The sequence below is a fragment of the Chaetura pelagica genome, unplaced genomic scaffold (genome assembly GCF_000747805.2).
Source record: "Chaetura pelagica isolate M959 unplaced genomic scaffold, ChaPel_1.0 scaffold697, whole genome shotgun sequence".
In the NCBI taxonomy this organism is placed as follows: Eukaryota; Metazoa; Chordata; class Aves; order Apodiformes; family Apodidae; genus Chaetura; species Chaetura pelagica.
Window position 1 is genome coordinate 129,698 of NW_009953927.1, and position 12,998 is coordinate 142,695.

Below are 12,998 nucleotides of genomic sequence, written 5' to 3' on the forward strand. Positions count from 1 at the left end.
CTTTCCCATGGTTATTTCATTGTATGCTATGAATGTGCAGTTAGAAAGGTTTCTTTTCTTTTTCAAATGGGTGGTACTGAAAGCAATTTGCTCTGTGTGTGCTCCACTGCATGGAATGTTTCTTTATAACTCACGCAATATGCTTTTATAATAAGGTTTAATGTTTATTTGCCTGAGCTACTTTTTCTTTCCCTGATGCACCGTCAGTTTATCCACAGAGTTCATTTGGCTAGTGCAGTACAAACTGTTTAAATCATTCACATTGAGTAAACAAGTATATTTAAAATACCAAGACTGGACTTAAAGTAAAAATTGTAACTACGGATTTTCTCATGTTAGCTTCTTAGACAATGGTAACAAACAGCTGTGCACATTTTGCATCACCTCCATCATCTAATCTTCCTCTTTAAATACTTGGATTTTTCTGCATGTTACAAACTAGCCTCACGGCTTCTCCTCCAAAAGTGGCCACTGTCAGCCAGCAGTTTTGGCTGTAGCTCGTCCCTGGTAAAGGAGGAGAAATTCTGGTTCACAGGTGGACCAGCTCGTGTGTCAGTGGCTTGGCTGTAGTCTCTAGGTCTGCTTGGGAAGGCAAAGTTGTAGGCTGGGATTATGAGCTTTGCCACTGAGCAGCAGAAAGACTGACTTCTTCTTCTGACTACACCTGGCACTTACTACAGAGGTGTGGCTAATTCTTGAAAATGAACTCAAAATCCAGCAATCAGAGGGCAGCAAGGTGGAGAGTTTGTCTCCAAAAGAGAATATGATGGAAACTAAAGAGCAATGAAAGAAAAATACACAGCAGCAAATGACAATCAACTTGTTAAACAAGGTGTCTGACTGAAGCTGATAGTTCATAAAGTGCTTTAGGCAGGCTTGTGGGTGAAGATACTCAAAGTCATGAAAGTCTTCAGTACATGCTGGAATTAGAGATGTGGTGTGGAGGAAGGACAAGTGAGACACATCTCTGATAACCCAGGTTAGTGTTTGAACCATTATGAGCCTAAACACAAATTTTTAGAGCCATAATGTAAGGCTACCATAATTGAAAATGTCAGCACTGTTTTTATTTTTTGTGTTTTCTTACAAAATATTGGCCTGTCTACCATTAATTTCCAGCATGTGTCTTCTACTCTTAGAAATGGCAAATCCCTTCCTGTTAAAATCCCATGTATGCTCCCAATACTGGAGAAAGGCAAGGTGAAATTCTTCTCCATGTGAGAGCATAGGCACTGTCATGCTGGCATGGACAAATAGCTTCTCTGAAATATGACACAACTGGCTAGAAAGCAAGAGTGGTAGAAGTGATGCAGAAGTGCACTGACTCAAGGCCTTCCCTTGGATTTTTGTGCTAGCCATCAAAGCTGTGCCCAATCATAAGGGAAAGTGATGAGGCAAATATTACCTTGCTCTCTGCCAAAATCAATCTTCCCTCCAGCCGAAAATGGCTTATGCAGATAAGAGAGGAATAACTTACCCTTCCCTGTGCCAGGCTTTCTGATCCTGGCTCCTGGGAATGGCTCCATAGCAACTTCTACATAATGGAACATATTTCTTGCTCAGAAACACTTAAACTCCTGAAAATAAGGCAACTATTCTAAAAGGTCTTGTCTACAGGTAAAAAGTTTCAAATCCATATTCTCAACAGTTCTGCCCCTGCCCATCTAAACCAGGATGCACCAAGCTGATCACAGTGTTGAGCTTTTCTGGTTTTACTGCCAGCTCTGCTTTGGCTTCTGTTCTGTATTGAGTTGGCTGCATATAATTGAGAAAGAACATAACACAGATAAAGGGTGTATCAAAGGTGTATCAAAGAAGAGAAAATGACCACAATGAACAAATTACTTCTAACAGTATTATGACACTGACTTTTCTCATTATCTTTTGTCACTTATTAACGAGATTAAGATTTTTATACACACAAATATGTCATGTCTTCCTGATAATAATAAAAAACTAGTTAAAAGTAATAGAATACCCCTCATGTGTGAGCAAAGGCTTGTCATTACACTGACTGAAATCTATAAAACTTCAGTTTGCCTAAATCACAACACGTTTCCAGCCAAGACTCCACAAGGCTATCGATCTTTTTTCTGAATATTTCAAGCCGAGCAACAGAGTCCCTGGTGCTTCCTGACTCCATGAACAGACAAGATAAATTTCCCTTTCTCTGTAGAGAATATGCTGCAATTCAAAGGCTTCTTCCTGCTTAGACTAAGGATTCCTCTGTGTGTCACGGAAGTCACATCCATGCCCGTAAACACCATCCAGCTACTTCACAGTGTCAGCCACAACCCAGCTGCTATCCTGTCAATCCAGTGAGGAGACCCCCCACCTTGGCTGTAGATGTACAGCGTGTGGCTGAGCAGCTATGACACTCCCAGAAGAAAGCACCCAGAATTATGCAGAACAAAAAAAGGCAGTGATAAACGTGAGGCTCAGTTCAAATTGAAGACACCAATATTGAGCTCCCTTTTTGCGAGGTAGGCAAAATCCAGATACCTAAACCTCTGTAGCTATCTCATACTGCCTAGGATACTCCGCTTGCCTTTCAGTTTCTGCTTCAAAAGGCACAGATGTCTTACCCACAAGTCTCATGCAGTTTCTTGGGTACCTAGAGGATATCTGTATACATGAATGAATCTCATCCTCAGGTGACCAAGTTCCCAACAGTCAATGGAGAGCTAGTCAATATAGTCCCTGGAACAAAGAGCAGCTAATGGAGTTGATTTAACTGCCTGAAAATGGGTGTTCAGGTATATAAGAGATACCTGGCCTTGAGCTTTTTATAGAGCTCTTTAAGCTTCTGGCTATTCCAGAATGATGCTGATGAAGGTCCTTTGTCACCGCTGTGAGTTCCATGCAGATATTCTGGGTGCCACGGGGTGTCTCTAAGGACAGTAAAACTCTCTGCATGGGTTATGGATTCAATCTCCAGGTCTACAAAGGGGAACTTTGATATACTGTGCACACCTATACTTAGATGATTTAATCTAGGTATGTAGCCCATGCAAGCCCAAGCATTCAGGTACAGTCAGTGGGCAGACACTAGCATAACAAAAGAACATTTTAATGGAAGTAAAAAGGAGATTTGATACATCTCAGAGGGCAAAACAGTTAATCCTACTTCTTATATAAAAGTGAGGACATTAGAGCATTTGAGCACCACAGCTTCACAGAATAATTTTTGAAGTTTTGATGGAAAAAATCAATTTCTAAAATCAGATTAGATAAAATGAACAATAAATTCAGGCTTCAAGCTCTTAAAATTATAATTGTACAAACCCAGTTCACTCAAAAATATGGTTATTCTTTTATTCATTAAACATGACGCCTCTAAACCTGCTTCAGAGGATGAGTTAGCATAGCTATAGTAGTCTGTAATGAACTTTTATCTAGAATAAAAAATGATAAAAGATGTTTCCCACTTCTTTTCACTAGGAAGGAATTAGTTTTGGAACTGCCTGCACTTATGTATTGTTTTATTAACTGGGACTAATTCCCAGTTTATTCCTCTCTGTCCTTATGTGACCTGCACTCATCAGTTGTAGAGAAGGAACAAGCAGACAAAATTTATTTTGCTTCCTAAACTATTTGCAATCTGTGCCTGGAGCAATTCCCCTCAACCACTTCTGGTGTGAGCAGATACACTAAACCAAAATGTCTAAGTCTATGCTGGGTATGTATTTGAAACATTGCATTAATGTAAATACCTCAAACACAAATTGTGTATGTGTACATTTATATAAACTCATATTTTTTTCTTCAGTGATAACTAATATTGCACAGATGCAGATGATCTACTCATGAAGTAGTGCTCTATCTTGTTCATGTTCCTAATTAAACTAAACCAAACAAAACATTTTAAATCCCACACTATTGCACCTTCAAAGCAACTTAGACTCTTAGGAGTGTAACTTCTGTTGATTTAACAAAAATGTCTTCATTAGGTGTGAAATTGGGTCTTAGGTTTTCCAGTCCCCAGGACACAAAGCCCATTTACCTGTGGTAACTACAGAACTATTAAAAAAAGGCCTTCCTGTTACTGTGGCCTTTACATTTTCTTTCTACCACTGCTTCTGTTTTTCCCTGAGCATTGTCCAGCAGGCATCTCAAGGACATGCACAGTGTGTGTGTGGGTGAGTGACCCCTGCCAGGAGGCTGCAAGTCCCAGGTCTGCTCAGCTCTGAATTACAAAGACCTGGAGCAGAAGACATGCTTGGTCACATTGAGTATTGCCATCTCTGAGAGGGTGGGCATTCCCCTCACTTCATGCTAGCCACAGCCTCAGTTTAAGGAGCTGGCAAGCCAACTGCTTTGCAAAAGTAGAGCACGAAAATGAGCTAAATCAATGGAAAGCCTCCAGCAGAACTTGGCACCAGCCTGGAGACAGCAAATAGGCAAATAAATGTCCAATACCTGGTCTCAAATGCTGCACAGTTGCCTGGCCAAGCTGCTGGCCCCACACCCTCTCCCCCGCCAGGAGGAAACATGTGTGGGACTTCACTGCCTGCCAAGCGTGGGCCCAGCCCCAGCAGGCATCAGCTCCCAGCACAGGCTCCAAGGCTGAACGTCAGCTTTGCTTGCTTTCCAGACCTAAAAGCCTTCCGTGTGCAGGTCTGCCCTGCACTGCCCCAGCAGCGTGCGTTGCTGTGAGATTAGCAAGTAAGTGTGATTTTTACACGTGCTGCCAGAAGAAACACGATTAGGGAAGGAGATTTTTTTAGGGAACCGTGACACCGTAGATGCAGTCCCTTCAGCACCATAACAGGTATGAGACAGGTATGGAACACATCTGGTTCAAGTCTGTAGGAAGGCCTGAACATGACTGTGCTGGGCAGAGCTCTGTGAGACTGTCAGGATGATCACCTGAGTGAGTCTAGATGTTCAAGAGAATTTTTGCAGGTGCAAGCACATTCATATAGGGAAAAAAAACCAAAGAACAAAATAGCTAATAAACAGGATTCCTCTAATACTTTGTATTAAATCATGCAAGAGTGCTGTTATCTCAAGTATTTCTGTTTGTCTTACAATTTCTTGTCTGACTTTATCAGCTGAGCATTTCGCCTGCTCAGAATAAATGTGTTGCAGCACTGGAAGCAGTTCAGTGGTTACAAATTTATTCTCTGGACAACAAAACTCTCTTCCCTTCACACACAACTCTTAATAATACAGCAAATCAGGACATATATATTTAGTATTGTGTCTTGGATTCTAAGCACAGGAACACAACTGAAATGTTCTTCATTTTCTGATTTTGAAAGTAGGCTTTGAAAGAAGTTACTATTTCATCAGTATAGGCTAAGTCACACAAAGGTGATGTTGTGGTTAAGTGTTATTCATAACACAGATTTTTGCTGAACTTAGGACATCTGGACCACACCTCATCTGCCAAGGATCAAAAAATCCTCGTGTGCTCTTAACCTTCAGAGAGAAATAAATAGGTCCAGTAGACTGCATCTGGGAAGGGGTTATTTTTGTCTATTGAATGAATGTACTTTCAAATGCAGTATTGACCATTCTGTATGAAGCAACGAATAGAAGCTGGTACATGTATCATATTTCACTGTGAAATATTGACTTTCCATGTTTCAGGAGAACCGAGGAGCAATTTGCAAATTTAATTTCAGTTCATGTGTCTAACTAAAAGAGATTGTTACACAAGGCAGGAAAAATGAGCATATAAGCTTTATTCTCCAAATTGCTACCAGGAAATTCCTCTTCTTTTAACCAAACCAGAAGACAGAGAAGGATGCAAAACACATTAAATAAAGGCCCCATATTGTTTCAGCCCAATTCCAATATGAAAAGAAACACTTCACTGCTCCACAGTTTCCTACATACTTCTTATAGGCACTGATTTCCCATAGGATATGTAAGTAGCAGAATTAAACTACTGCTACACGTAGGAAATGAAAGCAGAGAACAAAAATGAAAACTTGATTCATTCATTGCCTTCAGTGGTCAGATACACTAGGAACTGCTGAGGGTTCATGTTCTTTTCAAATCCCTTCTATAACCTCTTCTCAAGAATTCCTAAGTGTCTTTCTTCAGAAACTTGTTCATGTTGACCTCAGACCCAAAGTGCACAGTCTTAAAATGCTTCCTCTGTACTTCCAAAAGGTTTTACACTTAAGACTTGTTATGGGAAAAACCCACCACTTTCTATAAAACAATGAGCCCCATAAAATTCTTTCACAACTTCAGTACTTGAGCAAAGAAAATCCAGGTATCTATCACCAACACAGATCCAGCCTGTTTAAACATCACACATGTAATGCTGTCAATGAAATTCGCCTTCATTCTGCAACATGTCTCAAACTTATCCACTGTCTTTACAACAAGATTAACTGACATACTTTTCACATTTCACAGTATGTTACACAGATTATTCCAGTCATGGAAGCTGCTTAGTCCTGACACATATAAAAATGTTCATTATATAAAGCTTTCTATGTATGTACACACACAAAATCACAGAAAGGTATCATAAAACTTACCATCACTTGCAGAAAGCGAGTCATTTGCACAGACCAATGCCAAAGTAAACAGCAGATACCAAAGATCCATGCCTCTAATTCTGTAATAACAAAAGACAATAAGAGAGTTTATTTGTAAAATAATATTAATAACTAATGTGATACAACATTTAAACTATTATATAGTTTTATTGAATTTCTGACTGGATTTAAACCAGAAGTGTATTTAGTTTACAGTTTATTGCCTCATAAAGCCATACATGATCTTGCAGTTGAGGGCAGAGAGTAAATACTATTTTTACAAGAGAACTAGCTTATGGGTTTCTCGTTCACTTAATATAGAGGTGGAAATAATCAAGTCTTGTCCATCTCTAGCCTGCTTCTAGGAAGCACCTGCACTCCTCTCGGAGCAGCCTTTGGGTTTCCAATGACTAGCCTAGGTTAAATGAGTAAGTAAGAAAATAACAGTATCCCTTTCAGTGAACAAAAATAAGAATCATAGAATGGTTTGGGTTGGAAGCAAAAAAAGATCATAGTGTTTTAGTGCCTCTGCCATCGGCAGGGACACCTCCCACTAGACCAGGTTGCTCAGGGCCACATCCAACCTGGCTTCGTACACTGAGAGAACAGGAATATCCACAACTTCCCTGGGCAACCTGCTCCAATGTCTCACCACCCCTCACAGGAAAGAATTTCTTCTTAATGTCTAACCTAAATCTACCCTTTTCCCGTTTAAAGCCATTACCTCTTGTCCTCCTGCTACAAGCCCTTATAAAAAGTCCCTCTTCAGCTTTCCTGTAGGTTCCCTTCAGGTACTGGAAGGTGCTATAAGGTCTCACTGGACCTTTCTCTTCTCCAGGATCAACATCCCCCACTCACTCAGCCTGTCCGCATAGGAGAGGTGCTCCAGCCTGTTCCAGATGATCCCATTTCCAGCTCATGCTCCTCTGAAGCTGTACTCATCTTTGCATGCAATGTATTACCCTTCCTGGGCCTAGGACTACCTGCAGTAAAGCTGAGAGGAGGGATGCACAGCAGGAAGCCAGCTCCCATGCCAGGACAGCAGATAAACACCAGCTCAGTATCTCCAGCCCCAGATCAACAGCAGGCAGGAGCAAAGAGGGCAACAAGGATGAGAGAAACCTGGAATAATTCTCTGCTCTGTTACCAGTGGCATCCTGCACAATGCTGAGCTGCTGTCTGGGTGTCTCTGCCCTGCCATGCTGCTTTTCAGGGGCTGCCATGGAGGTTGTCTACACTGGAACATTCTACCTGCATCATGTCTGAGGAGGCATCTTCTGATGGACCTGAGCATACCCACACAAGCCCTAATAACCTCCAAGCATACAAATGTTTACAGTCTAAGCTTAACCCAACAAGCCTTTACAACATTCCCAGAACACAGTCTTCCTTCTCCCTATTTCACCTGGGCTGCAGACACACAGTTTACAAATCCATCACACAATCCTGTCTGAGTGACACTACTTTGCTCCTGCTGTTATCAGCAGAATCTGATAACATCAGGGAAGGGCAGAAGCTGAGCTATGCTGTACTTGGTGGCCATGCAGCCTTCTGCAGAAAACTTTACCATGCCCTCAAAAGCTCATGAGGTCTCCATGTGCAGTAGGGGGAAAACATACACAGTGGACCATTTACAACCATGCCAGTGGAGAAGAGAGACTAATGGAGGCCTTCAAAACCAAAGCAACAACACCAAAATGAACATGGAAACATGAAACAACAGTCAGGCAGCAGCTTCTTGTTTTATGTTCCAAAACTGCCAAGATACACTGACAGTCCAGCTCAGTGAGATAGCAGAGAGAAAGAAATAGCTTCACTTTCACATTTTATTCTAAATTGGTATGACAAACCTTAATTCTATGCTGCAGTGTTTTCAATTAGATATTTTCTTTCTTCATCTAACAGGAGATTAAGTCACAAGTGTCTAAACAACCAAGCCCACTAATGAGTAACAATCTCCAAGTGTGTGTTGTTGATTAACAACTGATGCTGTCAAATTTGAGTATCAAAACTAGTAAGTCTCCTAGTAGAGTTAGAAAAGCTTGCATTTAGTCAGGAACTATAAAACACAAGCACTCAGAGCATGTAAAACTATGGTAAGACTGAATTTAAAAGATAATTCCCTCCTTAATTATCTTACCCCAAGAGAACAGACTGAATCACACTACAGAAAAAACCATCACCAACTCCAAATTTCTTATTCATGCTGTTTAGCACAAAACTTGAAAATAAGAAGGTATTTCTAAGACTCTCATTAAGACAACTACTGAACAATTATTGAATTTCAGGCTCAGCAGAGGAGGCATTTATTTCAGCCACAACAGCCTAGCAGAGTCTGACCAAGACCCACACAGGCAAGCCAGGACCTGCTCCACCTGCACCCACACCATGGTGGGGGTGTCCAGCTGCTGCCCCTGGGCACAGGGCAGCTGTTGAGGAGAGAAGAGCTGGGGGAGCTCAAGGGTCCTGCCAGGCACCAGACAGGGCTTTCCCCAGGTCAAGCAGACATGTGTCTCTCCAAAGATGACTCCCCTGTTCTCAAGTGGACAGGAAGAAAGAAGGGGTACCATTACTGAGGATTTAGGGTGGTGTGGGTGAGGCAGCCTGGGGAGCAGGACCAGGAGCAGTGAAGGCTGCAGCTGCTGGAGCACATATGGCTGAGCAAAAAAAGTTCCTAAAGCAAATCACAGGCCAACAATCCTCCTACTCTCGGAGAGGAACTACACTGGCATAGCACGAGGTTCAGCCAAGAACAGCTACATTTTCAGTTGGCTCAACTGTTCCCCATCTGTATTCTTGTTCAAAAGACTCTTACTGTCTCTTACTGATCAATCTACAGAAATGCTTACCTGTATTTGACAATTCCTCTCTTCTCCTGTCAAAGAGTCTGCCCCATCCCTTTTCAGCCCTTCCATTTTCTCCCTCAAGTTTTATTTTCTCTTCTACAACCTAAGCACAATGTCACTTAATTTACAACACTCCTGCTCTCTTTCGCTGTTGCAATAACCAGGCATCCCATGCTGCCTCCATATTCACACTCCCCTGTTCTCCCATGATCACCAGCCTCTGCTGATGTTTCTACTGCTTTTCTGAAACTTTCCTACTTCTTCTTGCTGAGCCAGAAGAAAAAAGCCCAAACCTTCACAGGACTTCTTCTGTGAGAATAAATGTCATCAACAGAGTCCATCATTCAGAGCACATCTGACACCATTCCGTTTTTCAAACTGCACCAAACAACTCTATGGTGGGACCAGGATCAGCCCCCACATGCAGCTATCACAGCACAGACAGGAGGTCTCTTCCCTCTATCCCTGCACTGTGACTGGCAGCCATCTCAGCTTCCTCCCCAGAAGAGTATTTTGACACAGGAGCCTGGAAATACATCCCAGAGGTCAGCAATCACATTGGACTTCAATAAGCTCTTGCTGCAGCAGATTAAAACAGTCCCTCTCCAGTACTGCTACTCCTCTTGCACTGGCAAACTTGTTTACATACCTGCACGCAGTGAACTCTGTCAGGAAATTGTTCCATTTAAAATTAATCCATAAACATTTACTGTAACAAATCTGTTTGCTGACTGGGTTTATCGGGACTCCACAAAGACGCAGCCCAGGAGCACAGCCAGGGCAGCAGAGGCGTGGGAGTGAGAAGCCAGAGTGGAGGGCAGGACACAGCCACCCCCCCAGCAGCAGCTACTACTTGCTTAAGAGCAGTTCTGTAATTATTGGGCAAGTTTTCGCTGAGCAACAGACCTTGACTAAAACAGCTAGGTCTGGGAAACAGGGCACAAGATTTGCATTCCTAAACATCAAAAGTGATCAAAATTGCTGACAACTTTTCACTAGTAAAATTCACTAGTAGAAACAAATTATGACTCTTCTGTAGATTCTTAGCAAGGCAAAGCAACAGTGTCTCTGTTCTGGCTAAATCCTTGTGGCATCTCATGTGGATAACTTCAGTTAGTTATCTGTCCAGACAAGTTGCACCTGGGAGAGAAATCCAACTGATGTACTCTGAACATGCCCAATATGGACAGAACAGAGCTCAAAAATGGTAACTGCTCTCATCTGAAAATATGGATAAACCAACCCTTTGTACAGCAGCCTTCAGAAAGGGAAAGCTGTGCTAGCCTCTTTGGAGCAAAAATCTAGAACCCTTGGGACAGGCTCATACTTAAGGTCTTTCACAGGCAAAAGAAGCTCTGCAAGGGGTGTGAAGCACCAGGACTCCAGGACCTCTGCATCCAGCAGATATACCAGAAGCTCTGCTCGGATGCAGGTATGACTACATTTCTAGATGTATTGGAGGCTAAGAGAGAACTATCCTACCATGGCTCCCATTTTGTGACAGAAAATCTGGTCCAAAGCATGAGCTGCCCTGTCATGATAATACTTTTGGTGGTACAGAATAAAATTTCTGAGAGGAGTCCTCTGAAGTGCCATCTGCCCCATCATCAGACAACTACTCAGAAAGTTCTCACAAATCTGTCTTGCAACCACCTGCTGCTGTTCCTCTGAGACACTTGCAAGCTCACTGCCAACCAGAACAGTATTGTTCAGAGGCTACAGTGTTAACCTAGCAAGAGACAGCTTGCTCTGCCAGCTTTGGGATAGAAGTGACCTTTGGCAATATACTAATATTTACCTCCCAACATCTACCCTTATATGCACATGAAAGACAAAAGCCCCATATCAAGTCCCTGTTATTTAACAGAAAAAAAATTCAGTGTCTGTAACACACACTGTTCTAAGGAATAAGTCTATATCTTACCCAACTCCAGTAGTTGGTAATAATTAAACAGCTAAAATCAGAAAAAACACAACAACAACACAAAACAAACAACAACAACAAAACAACAACAACAACAAACCTACCCAGCAGCTGACTGTCCTCAAGGCAGCTGAAACTTAACCACAAAAACATTTGGCTAGAGGTCAGCTCAGGCTAATTGCTTCATTACAGAAAGGGAGCCAAGACTTACAAAAAGGATAAAAAAAAAATCTTGGCCCTTTCATATAGCAATGTTGGAGTAAGGTCAATCATAAGTGAATTTAAACATGACATCTCTCCAGTGGGACATGAACATAGCATAAACAGGCAAAACTAGCATACAAAAACCACTGAGAAAAGGAACAGTTCAGTCTCAGCATCCTGAGTGGTTTGCATCTACTCTGTTTGGGTAACAACACTATAAGCAAAACTCCTCCTCGTTTGCTGAAACAGAACTGTTTGAAGTGAGATCTTTAAATTTAGAGAGCTCCTGAACCTGAAAGGACCTGAAGGAAGGAGAAGGACATTACACTTCATTGAACTGTGCCTATGGAGGGACTTCTGCTTTTGCCGTCTCCCTGAACTCACTGTACTCCAAAAATGAGTTTTTTCTCCTGTCACCTCCTCCACCTTAGCATTGCTTGCCAAAGCAAAACACATGCAGTTAGTCCAGAACCAAAGGTGGCCTCTTTGCTGCAAACTGAACCACAAAATTATTGAGTGAAGGATTAATCTGAGGAACTTTTCTGCACATTGCTTCATCATTCCATCAGATCTCAAACAGGCAAGGACAGAAGACAGTATAATGCAGATAAACACACACCAATATATCCACCACCAAGAGCAAGCGCTGAGAAGGGAATTTATACTCCAGGCTCCCCAGGTCTGTCCCGAACCTTGTTTACGTATCCACCAAAAACATACGTACACATCCTTGCAGAATTTTTCTGGGTGAAAGGCCTCTATTTATCACAGCATGGATATTCCTTACCAGCTATCTCATGGCAAGATTAGTGACACTAGGAGGATTTCTTCTTTCTGTGCTTGTGTGAAAACATTCACACTGGTTTGGCAGATAGTTGAAATCACTGCCTGCTTATCCTCATTCCCCTGAATGCCAAAGAGGACACAGTCATTCTGCAAGTGAAATGAGTTATGGCCCTTCCAATCAATGCAATCTAAAACTGCCATGGACCTAAAGACTTTTTCCCTTGCTTGCGGATATTACAGCTTGACTAAGTCATCAGCAGCACTTGGATGAATGCGTGTTTTTATAGAACCCTTGTCAGGGCTACATACTCAGCGGTGTTAGGAAACAGAAATAACAAATTGTCACATTTGATAAGAATAACACCATTCACCTAGTGTGTGTGGTTATCTGGGACATGAAAAGAACAAAGAATAATACTGTAGAAGCAGAAATTATGTACTGAATTTTATTTTTTTTTAAATCAATCTAATAGAGGGCACATTAAAAAAAACACCCAAAAATTGTAACAGCAAAAGACAGAACCACTGGAGAAGAATAAGTACTCTGTCATAAAGAAGGATTTATTATGCATGGTTTGATGAAAATTTGGGGATTATTAAAAAGTACATCATGACAAACTAAAACAATGGAACAGAGACAATTTTATATTTGTAAGACTTCTGTGCAAGCTAAATAATTTAGCACAGTTTTTAGTATTAAAATTAAAAATGGAATCTATTGAAATAAATGCTCACTTT

At 41.6% G+C, this 12,998-nt stretch overlaps 1 protein-coding gene across 1 annotated transcript in view; it reads right to left on the reverse strand.

Moving 5' to 3' along the window:
• Nucleotides 1-12,998, reverse strand: part of GHR (growth hormone receptor) — a 132,260-nt gene that overhangs the window by 79,355 nt on the left and 39,907 nt on the right. Inside the window, exon 4 of the mRNA XM_010001594.1 lies at nt 6,501-6,580. Coding sequence (XP_009999896.1) covers nt 6,501-6,570 — 70 coding nt within the window. The 5' untranslated portion in view covers nt 6,571-6,580. The remainder of the gene's footprint in view (nt 1-6,500; nt 6,581-12,998) is intronic.